Source organism: Corvus moneduloides, chromosome Z (genome assembly GCF_009650955.1).
Source record: "Corvus moneduloides isolate bCorMon1 chromosome Z, bCorMon1.pri, whole genome shotgun sequence".
Taxonomy (NCBI): Eukaryota; Metazoa; Chordata; class Aves; order Passeriformes; family Corvidae; genus Corvus; species Corvus moneduloides.
This window is the reverse complement of record NC_045511.1, coordinates 51,505,033-51,524,744: the sequence shown is the minus strand read 5'-3', so window position 1 is coordinate 51,524,744 and position 19,712 is coordinate 51,505,033. Positions and strand designations below refer to the sequence as shown.

The following is a 19,712-nucleotide window of genomic DNA, read 5'->3' as shown; positions in this document are numbered from 1 at the left end:
CACCTTTGCCCATCTATTTTTTTTTCTTTTTGATCAGAAATTGTACTAAAAAATGTTTTGCACCCTTTATAGTAAGGTGGTGGAAGGGGTGAAAAGGCCTTGATGTGTAGAGTAATAAATAGCAACACTTAAAATGCTGTATGATTTCTGGACTGGAAAAGTGTGTAAATATGTAGTACTTCCAGATGCATGAATTTCCCTAAGGAGGTAACTCAGTTTCTTTAGGTCATGTGCTTGCAAGTGACTTGTTCAATTTGAGAATTTTCCAGATACATACTTCTTGAGCAAACTGCACATTGGAGATGAGCATCTTAAAATTTCTAGTCATAAATTTTTGCATTTAAAGAAATGATAAAGAAGCCTGCTCACAAAATTTATACATCTGTTTCTGTCCGTGTGTATAGTTCCAGTGCAATATTGATCTCCAGCTCTATCTTTGTTATTTCAATCATAAAAATGACTTGCTTTTCCTTGGGGCTAAAGCTACCCATGCTATTTCTGAGGGGTTCTTAGTCTCATATGTTATCATTAGAACAAAATTGGCGTTCTGAGTAATTTGAAACTTAAAGCCCCATCACCTTATAGCTCAAGATACCCCTTGATTTTTTTTTTAGAGGAAAAAAGAAAGATAAACATAAGCACAGGGGTGTTTTGTGGTAAAATGTGAACATGTTTACCATGAGCGTTCTTTAATATGATTTGTATTCTCACTTGTCTTGAACAACAATTGGTTTTCCTTACTTTTAAGAACAAGAAGTTTCTTAGCTAACCAGCCTCCCTTTTGGATCATGACAATTTTAACATGGTGTCAAAAGGGAACATTTTCATGTATAAAATTTTTAGATACAGTTGCCAAACACCAAAAATCTTACAAATCATAAATGCTGCTTTGTAAGGATTTGCATTGCTAGATAATGAACACTTTGCACTCTGTCACTTTCCACAGAAGCTGATGGGTGTCAGATCTCTTAAGAATCTGTGGACTAAGAGAGTTACTTTGCCATCAAGAGAGCCCGTGCTCTGTGTATTTAACAACATTTTTATTTAACTCAGTACTTTACCACAATATCCGTGTTAGGACTACTATTTTTAAAGGTCTGTGACATAAAAATGTTTTACTTAATTGGTAATCTATCTTCTTGTTAAGGGGAGACGTGTGGTATGTGTAGAGCATTCCCAGGGAGGTTGTTCTGCCTGTTGCACCAAGTGTGGTTAATGCACAAGTGTGAAAGATGCTGATGGCTGCTATCAAACTGCACCTTTCCTCTTTCTGGTTGTGACTGTAGGTTTTAGAATAGCAAGGCTGGGTTTGGTGGGTGAGGAGCAAGGTGAGTAACTGTGTCTGTCCCTTTATCACAGTGAAAAAGCCATAGCTTATTTTGCTCCAAGCTGATCCCTACCCACGAAAGAATGATCTATTGTGAGAAACAGGCTGGATTAACAATTGTAGCTTTTGCTGGAGAGATGTTGTACTGGGTTTGTGTAGCAGGGTTTTGGTAGTGGGGTGGCTACGAGAGTGTCTTCTATGAGAAGCAGCTGGAAGCTTCCTGCCTGTCCAACAGTCAGTGCCAGCCGGCTCCAAGACAGACCCACCACTGGCCAATGCTGAGCCCATCAGTGACAGTGCCTCTGGGATATTATATTTAAGAAGGAGGAAGTAACTCTGCACCACAGCAACTGCAGCCAGAGAAGAAAGGGCAGGGAGTGTGTAAAAGAAACATCTTTGAAGACAAGGTCAGTGGAGTGGCACGGACTGGAGTTGCTCCAGGTGCCAGAGCAGAGATTCCCATGCAGCCCATGGTGAAGACCATGGTGAGGAAGCTATGCCCCTGCAGGCAATAGAGCTCTGCAGTGAAACACATACCTACGAGCAGCCCCTGGAGGACCCCATGCCAGATTATGTGGATGCCCAAAAAAAGCAGGCTATGATCCCGTGGAAGTCCCAGGCTGGAGCAGGCTCTTTGCAGGATATGTGGAGAAAGGAGCCTACCTGGAACAAGTTTTCTGGCAGGACTTGTGGCCCCATAGGGAACCCACAGCAGAGCAGTCTGTTCTGAAGGATTGTCTCCCATGAGAAGTGTCCCATTCTGGAAAAGAGGAAGAATGTGAGACCCCTTCCCCATGAGGAGAAGGAACATTAGAGACAGCATGTGATAAACTGGCCACAGCCCCCATTCCCCATTCCCCTGTGCTTCTGGGTGCAGGAGATAGAGAAAATTGAGACTAAAAGTGAGTCCAGGAAGAAGGGAGGGATGGGGGAAGGTGTTGGAGCATCTGTTTTTATTTTTCATTATTCTACTCTGACTGGATTAGTAATAGATTAAACAAATTTCCACAAGTGGAGTCTTTTTTGCCCATGACAGAAACTGATGAGTGATCTCTCCCTGTCCTTGTCTTAGCCCGTGAGACTTTTATTATATTTTCTCTGCCCTGCCCTTCTGAGGAGGGGAGTGATAGAAGGGCTTTGGTGGGCAGAGTCAGCCCACCAGAAATTTTGAGATCATTTGTCTGATGTTTTGTGCCTTTGGAAGTACTGATGTACTTAGTACGGAAGTGTTTCAGGGAAGGATTTGCAGCCATCATGTGCAGGTTCAAGATGTCAGAGTTCTGCTGTTTTGCTGTGTTTCACCATGAATGTCTTCAATGATTGCTTTCCTGTGTTACAGTTCCTGGACCTTGTGATCCTGAAGACTTAATTGATGGAATAATTTTTGCTGCCAATTACCTTGGTTCAACTCAACTCCTTTCTGATAAAACTCCATCCAAGAACGTGAGAATGATGCAGGCTCAGGAAGCTGTCAGCAGGATCAAGGTGAGGAATAATTCCTGCTGCTTTTTGTATGGCCGCTCTGTGGTTGTGGGTATGAATTTCTTACTTATGCAGTAATTTTTTCAGGTGGGATTGTCTGTAGTTTCAGAATGAAAAGTGCCTCACTTTTCTTTCTGCAAAGTAAATTGTATATATGATGCTTTTGGAGCAAGACTGATAAGGGGAAGTTACCAGGTCATTTTAATTCCCGCTGGTAATACTTGTGCCATGTACACTAAACCAGAATCTGAAGGGAGTGGTGGTCAGAGTTATATATTACCTGGGTGTGGAAGGAAAACAGCTTAAGGGAATAACTAGTGAGTATTGCAGCTGCTTCTTGGTACTCAATGGAACCACTACTTTTGTAATGACTGCATTATTTTTGCATTATATTATTTTTGACCCTGCTGTGGGATACTTGTTTCTCCACACGTAACAGCTGTGAGCTGTTTTTGAAAAAAAAGCCTGTGATGGTACAGAGATGTATGGAAAAAATAATTTGTCCTGGAATCTGACAAATTTTGTTTCGAAAAAGGGAAATGCCAACTGATTTCTGTACAGGCCATGCCATGCAGTGGGAGTGCTGCTGTACTGTAAGTTACAATTATGACATTGTCAGCTGTAATACTCAGACCTGGTGTGCAATGACATAAAAGAGAGAGGAAGAGGAGAGAAGGTTATCAGCAAGGCCAATAGTATTGTCTGTTAAGGTCAGCTGATGCTTCCTACTCTTATTATTCCTTCCAGTGCTTTTCATGGCAGGTGTTCAGTTTAGCCTCTGTATGTAGCTTTGACACAGAAGCTCCAACCAGAACCATTGAGACAACATCCAAAAATTGTAATTTTGCTGGTGTTCAAATGCATAAATTCTTGTAACCTTGTCTCTGAAACTCATTAACCTGCTCATGTTTTAGAAAAGGCAGGAATGTAGCCTTGCTGTTAGAGATTATCCTCCATCATCTCTGTAGAAGTCTTCACTAACTTAAACTACTGAGCCTTTTGCAAAAGAATGATATCTTTGTTCATTGGAGACTCTGGATTCAGTGACATTCTTTAAAAATATGCAGCATCTTTTTTAACCATGGCAGGTCTTCCTGCGTTCTCCCCAAACCTGCAGTGAAGATTTTTTCTTATAGAGTCTGTTTTTTTTCCTGCTCTGGGCAAATAAGGCTGTGTCCTTCTGTTTAGTAGTCACTTTGTGTTCCTTCCTGATCCTTAGCTGTGTGTTAGAAAACTTGTCTGATTTGAACGGACGGGAAACTACAGGTAAGGAAGAGAAGGGACAGAAACAAGGGCTTTGGTGAGGCTGGATCTAGGAGGGACACATCACTGAAGGGTGAAAGGAAAGATTAACATCAGCTATCATAGGAAATAGGTATCAGAAGTGGAACTCGAACCTGAGGTTGCGTAGGAAGTTTGCACTTAGAAGGTAAAGCTTGTGTAGAAATACACATTAGAAAAAGATTGAAGGGATATAGTAGAGAAAAATGAAACAGAATTGATTCAAACTGGGCCTGTGAGATGAAAAAATCTTTCTTTGATACTAAATGTATTTTGTAGAAATTCATTAACAAAATACCATTCTTTCTGAGGATTCTGTTATGCCTCAGCACTTCCGTGCCTCAAAACAGAAGAAATCTATTTAATGCATTTCACCCATAAACCCCATAATTGATGCATCTGTATGAATCATCAGGCATGCATATCCTTGCTTATAATATATTTGTCTCAGGCTTGAGGCCCAAGTGATTGCACTTGTTGACCTGGAAAAACCCTAGCTGGTATATTTAATTTCCTGAAACTTGGTGTCAGAAAATTGTTGGCCTGTATTGTATTGTACACCTTTGAAACACATCTTGGACAGGTACTGCTTTCAGCTTCTAAGTGAAGCTCAGACACCTTAGGGTCTTCAGCTTGTTAGGGTTGGTTTTGGCTGTTTTGTTGCTGGTTGTCGTTAAAGCTATATGTTTTCAGAGAGAAATTCATTATGACAGGTGGATTTCCTTCTGCCAGATTCATCACTGCATTTAGATACTCTTTATCCCAGATGTGTACATTATGGCTTGCACAGTGACTACAAAGGTTGTGCCCTACTCATGTTTGTTTACATGAGTGCTGTACTTGTTGCATTTCTCCATGGTTAAAGAAAACAAAGCTTATGAATTAAGAATGAGGTTTTAAAATACACGAAGTTGAGTATTAAAAAGGAGTGAAGAGCTTTGTTTAAGCCCTATGTACACATACCTTCACATAAGTGTATACCTTTTGAATTTAATAATCCCTATAGTGCTTCCTTTTAGCAGAGCCTTCAGACACATATTCATTCATTTGGAATATGAACAGACTTTGAAAACAATTCTCCATGCTTCTTTAAAGAATTGTCTTTTCAGTTAGAAGTACAAGAGTTGGGTGTTTCCTTGCTTGGCCTTCATCTCTGTGAAGTCTAACTAAGTTAAAACAGATACACTGCTTTGAAGGTATCCATCAAATGTAGTGAGGAATATTTCACTAGGAGGCACTTTTAGCTTGCTGTGTGGCAGATTTGAACATTTCTAGGTAGCACCTAATTTAATTTCTGAGTGTGATTTAAGATAGAACCCTTATGTGGATACTGAGTTTAGGATTTCACACATTTTTGCACACTCATTGTCCTCTCAATGCTCACTGAGTTGCAGAACATTTTTTGTAGAGACTAAATGGATTAAATAAACTTATGACATCTCTGTAGCAAAAGCAGAAGTTTGTTGGGTTTTAATGTTTTGTAATTTTGGAAATTGCATCTATATAAATAATTACATTTCATTTACCTTAAATTAAAATCCTGAATTCTGTATATTAAAAAAAAAAAAAAAATTATGTAGATTAGGTGTTTTCCATTTGTTTTTTTCTTCTAGGAGTACAGAGAGAATCTGATTTGAGTTAGCAAAATAATGTGGTGATAAAGAGGATTTGTCTAATAAAGTATTCTTGCATAGAATGATCCTAATTTTTTTGTTATTCTTGGACCATAACTTCTTTCGTGACATTTCTGTGCAGTGTTAAGTTACTTACTAAAAGTGCTTGTTCCATATCATTGGCTTACTTTTATGAAATATTTCAAAGTAGTTCTTCAATATGCTTCCATTTGAAGAACAGAATTTTCAGTGAATTGCATCATAGTGTATTTTGATAAATTGTTGATTCTACACTGTAAAGCCATAGCTCAAGGATTTTTTTCCCCCTTTTTCTTCGTTTTGGCCTGTGCTTTTCTTCTTTTGGGAGGTCCATCACTCTAAAGTTTGGGGAGGGTGAGAAAGAAAAGCTTGATTTTGGAAAGCAATTTAAGTGCTCTTTCTCAGGAGTGTCTCCTCCTTGCCCACTGTATGACAGGCAGCTGTTATTCAGGATAAGTATATTATTTCTGAGTATTAATTTAAATTGAGAGTAATGTAAGGAAGAGCCTGCCGTGTAAGGCAGTTTTAATTGCTTTTGCAATAGTTTGCAATCACCTATTGCAAAATAACCTATCAGGCTATAAAATACTTCTTAGTTTGAAAAGGATGGCTAAAAGCTAGTTTAAGAATGTTTATATTTGTAAATAAGCGGCATGGCCTAAACTTTAAGTAGCAGCTTTCTGATTTGTTTAGACAAAACCTGACAGATTTAAGTTGTGAGCATCAGTATAAAATGTTTGATGTGTCTTGTGATTCAGGCCTCCTATTTGCTCTCAGTAGAAGTAGATAGTGGTGAATCTGTATGGAGTTTTTAACAATAAGCCTCCTTCCCACCACAAGCACACAGTAAATTTAATTAGCAAAGAGGTTGTTATTGTTAGAAGTAAAGGGATAGCTGCCAGCCTGGTGAGTATTGCATTCCTTCAGTGAGCAGGTCTGCAAGTTCAGTTCACCATTGGGTTGAATTCATGGTTGCAAGACTGTAAAAATTATATTTGTTTGGGTTGTTAGTAGAAATGTCTTTTAAGGTGTTTCTGGAGCTGAAATACATGCTCCACTGCTTCCTTGAAAAAATGTGATAGTGTGGACATATCTTTGTGTAGGCATCACAGGAAAATTTGTTGACCAGCGACACTGTGAACATTGGCATGGATTTATTTGCTCAGAAGGAGGAGAAAATGAAGCTGGCAGTTACCTTCTGTCATTCTGTTTTTCCAGGAAAAAGTAGCATAGTGTTAGGGAGGTTATTTTTTTGAAGTCTATTGAAGTATGAGATCTGAAAAAGCTGGAATAAGGCTTAAAATTTTTCTCTCACCTTTTACACTGGTGTGCCTTCAAAAGAAGTAACCTCATGGTTTACACTGCTGTAAGTGAGGGGAAGCTCTGTTCCGTTTCTTAAACGTCCCCCTGCCCCCAACCCCTCAAAAACAAATGCATACAAAATAACTTTGTTGCAGGTAACATCTTAAGTGAAAAAAAAATCCTTTTGTGTTCTTCCTTACTCTTTTGGTGCTGTTTCTTTTTATTTCTGAAATTAACTGTGCTAAACATGACATTTTATAATTTTTTAAGCTAGGAAGAAAAGGAGGAAATTAATATAAGCAGGATAATTTAGACCAGCTGGTAGTCTGTGAGCCCTGACATTAGTGTGTAGATTCCTGCTTGACTTGGAGTCTCTGTAAGTTCTTCTCTAACTGTTCTCCTGTCTCTTGTTTGTTCCATGCTAAGCAGATGGCCCAGAAATTAGCCAAAAGCAGGAAGAAGGTGCAGTACAAACTCCATCAGCTTGATGTTATGCTTGTTCTTTTGTTTTCTGGGAGGGTTTTTTCCTTTCTTTTTATTTTCTGATTTTATTTTCTGCATCCAGCAAGGTTTTTTCAGATTTATTTCTGAGCCACCATACAAGTTGACATATCTCAGAAATCAGTTGCCTGATTGGCCATTTTTTGTTGCTTATCATTAGCCATTTCATGTTAGAAATAGCATAAAGATTGGATTTATCAAATGGTTACAGGGAGTACCCAAAATGCGTATTAAAGAATCAGGACTGACATGGCAAAGGTTTTAACTTTGTAAAATGATGGATTAAAATGAAGTGTGTTTTGGGGTTGGTGGTTTTTTTTACTTTTTTTTTTTTTTAATCTTTCTGTAAGAGTGCTTTGTTTGACTCACAGAGGTGTCAAATTGCTGGATGCAAAAAAAAAAGTTTATGTCTATACATACAGTCATATACTGAGATTGACTCATCTTTGTAATAAGTTTTGTTTGTGGAGCTTTCAATTATCTTTTAACAAATGTAATTTTTAAAATATTACAAATGTTTGCTTTCTATTAACAAAATCCAACTTCTAAAGTGGGTTACTGCTGAGTAGGTTGTCTTACTATAAGGTCTTCTCACCAGAACTGCATTATGAACAGCTCAAACAGTACCTCCTGTGGTACAGGTTTTCCTATTTATCTTGGCAGCCACTGCTAACCCGTATAGAAATTCCTCAGGCAAGAGATGCTGTTAGGCCTTTCTATGGCTTGTACAAAATCCTTCTTTGAAGTGGGATTCATAGTATGCAGAAAATGGTAGAATCATATTGCTTTTCAAGAAATCTTGATATAGTTCCTGTTGCAGTCGGGTATTAATTTTACTGAATCAGGAAACATATCAGGCAAGCTTTTATGAGGTTAACTTTTTTTTCTAACAATACCCAATTCACTTTCATATATGTGATATAGTTTCCACATCTTTGTGTTTATCTTTTGCTTCTGCAGTCTAATACTCTATCTTGCATTGCTGTTCTGGTGACTGTGTCTTAGTGCACCCCTGTTCCTGAACTAACATCATTATTAGTAAGTATGTTACCTAATGTGTTAGTTTGACTCTAATCCCTTTATTTGCAGGCTCCAGAAGGTGAATCTCAACCCATGACTGAAGTGGACCTCTTCATTTCTACACAGAGAATAAAAGTACTGAATGCAGACACACAGGTATAGACTCAGACACCTTTATCAGCATTGTCGGCGTAGACTACTGGAATAGACTTTCACCTACATGTTAAAATTTGTTTTCAAAATATGCTGGCTCTTGTATTTCCGTCTAGTCAGAAATCATGGTCAAGAACCATGTCAGACAGGCAATTACTCTGGTATGTCTGGCTGTAGAAATAATTAGAATTTGTGAGTAAGATACCTGCGGTCAGCTCATGTCTTATGAGTCACGATGCATTAAGTATTGACTGTGCCCAAAGTAGCCCAAAATGTTTAGCTGCGATGATTTGTTGATAGTCCTCTACACATACATGCCCATCATTTGCAGGTTCTGCAGTTGAGGTTTTTATGTGCTTTTCCACAGGAAAAAAAAGCCCTGTAAAACTTTCTCTTTGTCTTATTTTGGAAAAGTGAAGCTCTTGACTTCTATTGGTATCTCCTTTCATGCATAGCAGGTATTACAGACTTCACTTGAGAAAGCTCTTACAGGTATTTGTGTGTTCTGGTAATACTAGATGTGCAATAAGAACTTAGTTGAAGCAGCTGCTTATGTTGGTTTTCTTATTCCCCAGGAAACCATGATGGATCATCCCCTGCGGACCATTTCTTACATTGCTGATATAGGAAATATAGTTGTTTTGATGGCTCGTAGGCGAATGCCACGCTCCAACTCCCAGGATAATGTGGAAGCATCTCACCCCTCTCAAGACGGGAAGAGGCAGTACAAAATGATTTGTCATGTCTTTGAGTCTGAGGATGTAAGCAATTACATTGTCTTGTAATTTTCTAGGAGTGGAAAAGTAAGCACATTTTGATAGGCCCAAAGTCCATTGTGAGTGGTCCTGTTTGCTTTTTAACTGCAACCAGTATTTCATCTAAGCAGAGGAACTTGCTTGTCATTTATATATTTGGACCTGACATGTCACAGGAAGTTGGTCTTTATAGAAAAGCGTACCATTTTCAAGCTTCTTGAGTGCCTTCCAGTAACAGTGATAGGAGGGTCCAGTTCCTGCAGGTTACAAATACCAGCTCAAATTCTGCATAAGAGAGGGAAAGTCTTATCAGAGATGGTTTTTTTTGTAGGGGAGAGGATCAATCACTGATACATACCAGAAAGCTGGTTTTTGTTTTTCAGAAGGTTTGTGTTTGGGGGTGTAGTTGCTGTCATCATATCAAAAAGCCGGCAAAGAAAGTTGATAATTTCAGCAATCACAGCATACGCTGAATAGAGACACAAATTACATGAATTTTAATATATGGTGCAGGTTACTAAGTTACCTTACACAGAACTTCACAATCAATGTGCATAACTTGCTGACTTGATGCACTTTTTAAAGGTAACTTTCAATAATTGGAAAGTAAAATCAAACATATCAGATTGAAGTGGCTAGATACATAGTTTTCAGGATCATAGTCAAGTTAGCCCTAATAATCTGGGAACTAAAATACTCAAGAGAAGTAAGTGAAAATACCAGTTTCTTATAAAATAATCACGTCTTCCAACCTACAGCAAGGACTTCAAGATGAGAAGGTTATCTTGAATAAGGAGCTGATTTTATGTAATGATTTTATTTTATGTAATCTGTTCTAAACCAATGTCTGAATACATTATCTGATTGCAGGTGAGTACATGACCCACTGCTGGAGTTAAAAAGTAAGGACAAGCACTGATAGAAGTACTCCTGTACCAAAACTGACAGAGTGTAAAAAGTTGTGGATTATTTCCACAAAATAACATGTAAACCTGTTTTGCAAAGCCTTTTTAAGAATCTGGTGTGAAATAGAGTAGCCAATATATTTTTTGCTTAATATGATTTGACATGCTGCCCGCTTTGAGGCTGCCATTCCTGTATTTCTAGTCACAGGTTTGGACACTGCTTTCTCTTTTACTGGTCAGTTGAAAAAACAAATATCAAACTGTCAGGTCCAGAGTCTGGGGCTTATTTTCCTTCACCATGGGGAGTTCTGACCCCCTTGTATGATCCATACTTCCTGGATCTATTTCCTAGGTGTGCCGGTTTGGACAAATGTGGAGGAGAATATCCTCTGATAGAAGGCAGGTTATAACCAGCCCTCCCCCACCAGGTTCAGGCAAAAAAAGACATTTTCCTTGGAGGAAAGTGAAAGAGATAAAAACTATTTATTTAACAAACACACAGGAAAAGGATAACAATGCTAAATAATAAAACCTCTCACTGTGGAGAGAAACCTGGGAAAATTCAGAGTCCTTCTGTATATGTAGTCTCTCTCCTCCTCCTTGGAGCTGGGTCGTGGGCCCACCTCCGGGGCTTTGGTGGGAAATTCTCCTGATGTGTTCTGATGTTGAAACAGTCCAGAAGAGAAGAAGGGAAAAACAAACCGAAGTCCCAGGAAAACAAAGTTCAACTCTGTGTCTCCCTCCAGAGAAGAGGAGCCGAAAGCTGGCGGAAGAGCAAGCAGGGCGCTTCCTCCGCTCTTGCTGCTGCAGAAGCAGAGGAGTGTGTGTCTGTGTCCTTGAACAACTGCTTTGAAAAGTTCACTTGGTTTTTTCTCTCTCCCCTCTCAGGCTCAGTTTAAAGGCACAGAAAGGCGCAAAGTTAATTTCTAGGCATAGAGCAGCGATAGGGGATACACATCATAAAGTCACCCCAAGACACTAGGGTGCTGTTAATACTTTGGCTAGCTAAAATCTGACCTTCCCAATCTAAGTTTTGTTTGAATCTGCCGATATTGTGTCGTATGTGAACCTCTCTATGCCTGTAGATCCAACTGGGCTGTAAAATCCAATGTAGATCCAATAGATCTAAAATCCAATCCTGTAGATCCAATTAAAGCATTGCTCATTGATGGGGAAAATATGCTGAGAAATGGCAGATTGTATCAACTCTCCTTGGTCATGGGTGTATAGCTCACAGATAACTTGCAAAATTTATCTCAAATACCCAAGTGACTAACGGTCAGAATGGAAGCATTGTAGCACCGTGTTAGCAGCAAGGAAATGGCAGCTTCAAAGATTTTGTACCTCTGGTGAAGTAATGCAGCCTGTTTATATTATAAAACTTGTCTTTTCTTTTTCTGGGACAGCTGGGTACTTGACAAAATCTACACAGTAAGTGAGACAGAAGCTGTAAGCCTGTGAGTGGGTGTTGGCCAGAATATGTCTCTGCTTGGATGAGTCTTTGTCTAAGGAGGACAGCACTAGATTTTCAACTGTATTTAGAGCAGTATCTTGTTGAACCTTAGTGATGTGTCCAAATGCTGGGTGTCTGAATGGGAGCTAATCTCTTCCTGGAGTGACGATACATGTGTATGAATGTGAAGTCTGCATTCCTCACTTAGGTTACTGAGTTATGGAGGTGCAGTTTTCCCATTTTTTTCCTGTCTTGTTCTTGCTGTCAAAATTATATTGATCTGAGCTTTGGTTACATATTGCCAGTCTACATATCAGTCTTTTTCAGCACCAGTAATCATGCTGTTCTCATCAGCAGGTTTAGTGCTGGTTTGAACTGTTAAGATACAGTAAAATTTTTATTTCAGGGTTAGGAATCTTTCCTTTATTAGGGACCAAACTGGACTTTAAATATGGCCATCAGACTGCCTAAAAGTACACCTGAGCAGCATTCATTCATTACCAGCACTCTGCCAGGTCTCCCTTGTCAGCTGTGGAGCTCTCCCTGTCTCTTCCCTGCCTTTGCCACAGCCAGCAGCAGCACTGTGTTTCAGTGCACATCACAGCCAACTCCTGTGCACTACATAGTGCTCACTGCACGAATTGCTCCACCTATACACAGCAGTACTCTGCACCATGCTGTGTTTTCCTCTCCTGCCCATTACCTGCCTGACCATGATTGCCATCTCAGAGGCAGGCACCCCTATGGCCTTGCTTGGCACACAGCTTTCCCCACGTCTGCCTGCTGCCCAGTTTCTCTCCCACAGCTGCAGAAGTAAAACAGCTCATGGTGGGCACAATGCAGTGTAGTGAGTGGTGAATTTGGTGGCTTTGGGTGCAGAGAGGACTATGGAAAGCTGCAGGTCCAAGAGGGTGCCTACAAAGGACAGAATGAGTAGGAAAGAGGCAGAGAACTGGCAAGATCATGCAAGTTGGAAGGGGGGAAATAAGTGTAGGGGAGAGAGGCTGAAGGGGGTAGCAGGGTGAAAAAGGAGATGCATATGACCATTTCCAGTTACTACAAGGGTTTGTTCTGGTCACTAGTTGCTGCCCTTTTCCTTTTTTGTCTGAGACTGTGATAGGAGTAGTCACTATCAATATGATGGTTCTAAAGGATGGTAAGAAAAGTTGGAAATACGCTTTTTACCCTTTCATTTTCACTGCTGGCTTGTCAGAGAATGGCATCTCCATAGAAGGGAGAACCATTTGGGAGCTGCATGTGTGGGAAGAATTGTAGGTGCAAGCCACAGTCACTGTAGTGGCTATACCTTTACACTTTTATTAGCAGTTCTTACCTGTGAAAGGATGGCTTTCTTTCTCATATTTGTAATATATAATTGCTTACCAGCATAGATTCATGGCAGAGGTGAATGTGTTGACATTTTGTGGGTCTTCTGAATTAATTTGTAAGGCACAAATATTTTTTTACACTGGATTGCAGTAACTTGTAGGTTCATCAACTTGATGATCCATTTTACAGTGTGATTGTAACAGAAAGTGTCAGTGGGCATGATCATCAGAATGTTTCACTTTTTTCTTTTCTTTTCCCTTCTCTGGGAACTGCTACAGGCGCAGCTGATTGCACAGTCCATAGGTCAAGCATTTAGTGTGGCCTACCAAGAATTTCTGAGGGCAAATGGAATCAACCCAGAAGACCTTAGCCAGAAGGAATATAGCGACTTGCTTAATACCCAGGACATGTACAATGATGACCTGATTCACTTCTCCAAATCTGAAAATTGCAAAGATGTATGTCTCATTTTTTTTCCACAACAGTATTAAGCTGCTCTTTATCAGTTGCAGGCATGTGTTGGCAGAAATAAAAAAACCATTAATACTTCCTGTAAATCATTTTAGTTAGTCTAGAATATCCTTCCTAATAGGACACCCTGTCATCAGTTCTGTTTCAAAGGCAAACAGTGAACCCCAAATTTAACAGCAGCCAAGTGATTTACCATCTGTTTGTGTTCTTTTTACCAAACAATTTTCAGAGATGTTTGAAAGTGATCTAAAAGCAGATTAACAGATTAATACAATAAAAAAAAATTACAGTAAACAACGTAAAATTTGTAGAGGCATGGGTATTTGGGAAAGTGACTGATTCTAGGTTTTAAATAATTCTGTGTGCCAGAAGGCTTTGCAGCTTGCTTAATAAAAATGAACCAGTGTGCAAATGGAACACACAGGTAATGGTTTTCCAGCCCACAGTCATAAACTCTTGCAATCTCTTCCTATTTAGCTTTGTCCACCAAAGCCCATGGCACCAGGCTTTCCTTCACTGCAACTTCTTCTGCTTATATATAGAAATGACATCTGAGGGGTGTTTTACACCAAGTCTATATTGTGTAGTGTTGATCATTTAATGTTTGACTACAAATGAAGAGTAGTAAAACATGTACCCTATTTTTTTTTTTTGCCTTTGAATTAGGAAGGCAGGTTGCAAATAAAGAGGGGCATGTTTGCTGGTTTTGTGAATGTTTGGAGGGGAGTGATATTAGTCAGTTCCCTGGGTGTGAAAGAAACTATTTTTTTAAACAGTTTTTCTTATTACACAGGTTTACATTGAAAAGCAAAAGGGAGAAATCCTAGGTGTGGTGATTGTGGAGTCTGGCTGGGGATCCATTTTGCCTACAGTAATCATAGCCAATATGATGCATGGAGGACCGGCAGAGAAGTCTGGGAAGCTGAACATTGGGGACCAGATCATGTCAATCAATGGGACCAGCTTGGTTGGTTTGCCACTCTCAACATGTCAGAGCATTATAAAGGTAGGGAAAATGTTTCTGGAAGCTACACATTTTTAAAGGGTGACATAATTGAAGAGCAGAAGGTAAAAAACTCTTAAATAAATTCTTACCAAATGTTTGCATAGCACTTTCCATTTCATGATCTTAAAAATCAATGTGAGTTATGCTACACCAATTTTCTGACTCCACACAGGACGACAGAATGGGTAAATTTGGGAGGGACCGCTGAAAGTCATCTAATCCAACCTCCCTGCTCCAGCAGGATTCCCTAGAGCACATTACTCAGGATTGTGTATTGATGTCTTTTGAATATGTCCAGAGAAGGGCCATCAAGCCTCTCTGCAAGTCTGCTCCTATGCTCAGTCACCCTCACAGGAAAGAAATTCTTCCTCATGTTTAGGTGGAACTTCCTGTGTTCCAGCATTGGCCTTCTGCCTTTCATCCTATTGCTCTGCACCATGAAGAAGAGCCTGACTGTATCCTCTTGACATCCTCCCCCCAGATACCTGTATACGTTGAGGAGTTCCCCTCTTCCCCTCTCAGTTGTCTCTTCTCGACACTGAGCAGGGCCAGCTCCCCCAGCCTTCCACAGAATTGTGGCATTTTTTAGGCTGGAAAAGACCTCTAAGGTCATTGAGTCCAACTGTCAGCCTTTTCCTCATAAATGAAGTGCTCCAATCCCCTAATCATATTCTTAGCCCTTCACTGGACTTGCTTCCACCAGGAGCTCCATGTATCTGTTGTCCTGAGGAGCCCAGAGCAGGACACAGCACTCCAGATGTGCCTCACCAGGGCTGAGTAGAGGAGCAGGATCACCTCCCTGAATCTGCTGGCAGTGCTTTTCCTAATGCACCCCAGGATATCGTCAGCCTTCTTGGCTACAAGGGTGCAGCTGGCTCATGACATCTTATGCTGAGGCCTGGGGTTATTCCTCCCCAGGTACAGGATCCTGCATTTGCCCTTGTTCAATTTCAGAAGGTTCGTCTCTGCACATCCCTCCTGCTTGCCAGCATCCCTCTGAAGGGCTGCACAGCGCTTGGGTATCGGCCACTCCTCCCAGCTTTGTGTCGTCAGCAAACTTGCTCAGGAAGCATTCCATCTCTGATGATAAGTTAAGAAAGATTGGGCCCAGTATTGAACCTTGGGGGGACACTGCTAGCTACGTGTATCCACATAAACCTGTGCCCCTGCTCCCAACCCTCTGAGCTCTTCCATTCAGCCACTTCTTAATCCACCTCACCATTCACTTCCTGAGCTTGGCTGTGAGGTTATCATGAGAGACAGCATCAAAAGTCTTGATGAAGTTTGGATTGACAACATCCAGTGCCATTCCAGAGTGCTGTGCTATTTACTTGCATAGACAAGGGCTCTGTGCACAACTTCACAAGGGAATATTTTGTTCAGAAAGAAGGTATTACCAGATACACATTTGAAATTTTATGTCACAAAGGGAGGTGCAGGTGCCTAATATTGTCATAGGCCATATTAGCTGTCATTAGCTGTCAATACCTCTTAGTATTTGGATGAAATAGAGCAAATGCTTTTTTTGTTTGCTTGTTTATACCTATTCTTAAAGCTTTAAACTTTGGCTTAAAGAACACCCTCTGTGGCATCTTTGTCCAAGTTATTTGAAAGTGTAGTGCTTCACTTGGATAAATGGGATATTTTAATTAGAAGAGCTTTCTTCTAGTTTTCAGAAAAGTATGTGACTGGGAAAAGCTTGCAGGTCATCTGGAACTGAACAGTGCTTGGGGCAGCTATAGCACATAAAGGAATAAGTATTTGAACATCAAAGTTTAAAGAACAGGAGAGATTTGTTACTAGAGTGTGTTTGAGACAAAGCTGTATGAAATTAGTTATTTTTTGAAATGGTCCTCCTGCCTAGCTCTGCAGATCATCACATGCAGACACATAATGCAATGCTGGTGGTATATTATACAGACATTCTTCTCTGATTTTTAGGAATATACCTGTTAAACTTACTTATTCATTTAGGGAACTTTTTTGGTAACAAGTTGTATTATGTAAATTTCTTTTTTCATTTTGTATTTTTTTAAATTGCAAAGTAGATTTTCCATTTACAAGGTAAATTTGCCAAGTAAAAAAAGTACAAAGTGAATTCTTCTTTTTTTTCTTCATGGATTATCTCTTAATACTTGAACAAAAATTTTTATTGTAAAGACTTCCCATTCAGGCTTCCCAAAATGTTAATATTGTGTTCTGTTAATGAATAGATGCATGAGTCACTGAACCAATCACTTTAGATTCAGTGAGTAGAAATGATAGCCTGTGTGACATACTGAAAATATGACAGGAACAGTCCTACATCTGTAAAGAAAGGAAGAAGAAAAAATCGTATTAAATATCTTTGTGCCAGCATCATCTAAACAAAACTCCCTGCAAATTTAGGCTCTTTGTGATTATTTCCTATCCCACATCATTTTTGTTTCTAGAACTGTGATAAGTTACACTTCTCTTATTCAGATGGAGTTTTTGTTGTGCTCACCAGTACTTTCTCAGTACAGAACCAACCAGCTTTGCTGTTTCCGGCTTCTGCAGACCTTTCTCTTCTTCACTGAAACTTACCACATGATACTTTCCACATGAACTGCCAGCCTTTTTTCTTTTTGTCTTTCCAAAGAGAAGATAATCTGTATGTTTGCAGATCTGCATAACCTCACATCTGCAGTTATTCATATAGCACTTCTGGAAACAAGTATATATATATATATATATATATATGAGTGATCTAAGTGCAGATCATTAAATGTGGTAGAAATATTCCAGATTTCAGATTTCCTTAGCGTGCTAGAAAGAGTCTTATTAAAAGATGATAATGTTGTGTGGATAAACATATGTCACAAGCACTTTAAACAAGATAACTCAATATTATGGATGTAATCTCTGCTCCTAATTTGCCATAAACCTTTTGAAAACTGACAGAGCTTGGAAGAAGCTTTCCGCATGTTGTGGCTATTCCCTAATAGGATTATGCTACTTGCATCTTTTGCAGAAGTGTCTGGTGCTGGCTACTATCAGAAGCACACTCAGGAACTAGACAAACAAAGGTCGTCAAAATACACTTTTTTTTGTTGTTGTTTCTGATCAGTTTATGTTACCAGTGTGCATACTACTGAAGATTAGCTATTTATGAAATATATGCACTTTCTGTAAAATTAAAAGAATTTTTGTTAGGGACCACATTACTTTTTTTCCCCAAGGAATACGTATTACTGATTTGCACATTCATCAGGGAAATAAGAGCATGATGATACCAAGTCTGTTCAGAGCATGTACCCTGAGTGAATTCAGATGACTAAAGTTAGACACCTAAATTCCTCACAGAAATGGGCATCCCCAATACTCTGCATGACTCCTACCCTTCAGGAGTAGAACATTGAGGCAAAAGCCCCTTAGACTTTTCATCATACCCACAGCGTAGTTCAGGTTGATAAATCCTTGTCCTCTACCGTGTGTGTTGCTGTTGAGACCTGCCTACAGAAAGCGCATGCTCCTTGAGCATGTGAGATGCACTGCTAATTCCTCACCAGAGTAGAGGAGTCCGTAGTCATGGAAGAGGAGGACCTTCTTTCTCCTGAGAGTTGGAGTACAGGCAGTTGCCACAGCCATGAGCTTTGTCATTTTGTGTTCAGACGCCCATTCATTCTCTTGGAGCCACCTCGGAGAATGAGCCAAGCTGAGGTCAGCACTGTGTGGAAGTGAGGGCAGCTGTTTGCACCCAAAGTTGATTGCGTCCAATTTAAGGCACTGACAAGAAAACACACTTCCAGGTAGTTCATCCTGCCAGGATGCCAGTTTAGTACTCAAGTCACTGCTGAATCTGGAGCTCAGCTCAACAGAATCGGCAGCAATAAACTGTATGTAGAGACTTCAGTGCATTATCTTAGCTATAGTAGGAATTATTTTCCAGAATTAATCATTGTGTCAGTGTCTGACACCTTGATTGCAGTGGCACCTAGATTTCAACTGTACATATAAAAGAAATTCAGAAGCAGATACTGAAATTGGCAGGTGTTTAATTAAGGGAGCTGGAAGTTGCTGTATTTTTTAGAAAGTGTTTCGTTTATGTGGATTTTATTTTTGTATGGACTTACGGCTAATACTTTGTGTGAATGAGGCATTTCAAAAATCTGTCTTAACAATCTCCAAGAGCCCTGAATACCTGAAGTTGTACAAGGGGTCATATTGCATTTATTTGTGGTTTATTACATTTTTGTTTTCACGGAGCCTTATGAACACAATCTCTGAGTCTGGCAGTCATGCCTGTAGCTAGTCTAGATCAACACATTGGTTCAAAGTAGAGCAGGCTTCTTAGGGCTGTGCCCACTAGGATTTACATAACTCCAAGACTGGACAGTCCACAGCCTCTTCGGGCAATATACCAACCTGACAGTAACAACAAATTTTTCTCCTTCAGCTTTGTTCTGGTAGCAAGCAGTTTATGGTGAGTGTGATACAACTCATCTAGACAAGAGGAAGAGTACTTGGAATGTATCAAGCTCTGTCTTGGGGTAGATGATGAGCTTACGGGATAGGATAAAAGGGCAGACTGGTAATGGTGACACCTGTGGGTGTGTGCTGCAGGATGCCTGATTAAGAGGTGGATGAGGCCTTCTACAGGCAGCTTGAAGCAGCCTCAAAGTCACAGGCCCTGGTTCTTGTGGGGGACTTAAACTACCCTGACATCTGGAGGACCTACACAGCAAAGCACAAGCAATCCATGAGGCTCCTGGAAAGCACTGATGACAACTTCCAGTCACAGATGGTGGAGGATCCCACAGGGAATGGGTGTGCTACTTGACCTCATCCTAACAAACAGGAAAGGCGGAGGTGTGAAGATTGGGGCCAGCCTGTGAGCAAGTAAGATTGCAACCATGGGCTTCAGGAGAGCTAATTTTAGCCTCTTTAGCGATCTTGACAGAATCCCATGGGAAGAGGTCCTGCAGGGAAGGTTGATATTCAAGGATTACTTCCTCCAGGCTCAAGAACAATGCATCCCAATGAGCAAGAAGTCAGACAAAGGGGTCAAGAGACCTGCATGGATGAATGAAGAACTCCTGTCATTACTAAAGCAT

The 19,712-nt window shown here is 40.0% G+C and overlaps 1 protein-coding gene across 3 annotated transcripts in view; it reads left to right on the top strand.

The window, feature by feature from the left end:
- APBA1 (amyloid beta precursor protein binding family A member 1) overlaps positions 1 to 19,712 on the top strand; it is an 89,892-nt gene that overhangs the window by 62,013 nt on the left and 8,167 nt on the right. For 2 of the 3 annotated variants that reach the window (XM_032097174.1, XM_032097175.1), the window contains 6 exons: positions 2,667 to 2,812; positions 7,474 to 7,506; positions 8,635 to 8,721; positions 9,294 to 9,479; positions 13,439 to 13,618; positions 14,425 to 14,637. In XM_032097174.1, coding sequence (XP_031953065.1) covers positions 2,667 to 2,812; positions 7,474 to 7,506; positions 8,635 to 8,721; positions 9,294 to 9,479; positions 13,439 to 13,618; positions 14,425 to 14,637 — 845 coding nt within the window. The remainder of the gene's footprint in view (positions 1 to 2,666; positions 2,813 to 7,473; positions 7,507 to 8,634; positions 8,722 to 9,293; positions 9,480 to 13,438; positions 13,619 to 14,424; positions 14,638 to 19,712) is intronic. The other variant, XM_032097176.1, reaches the window with a different exon arrangement.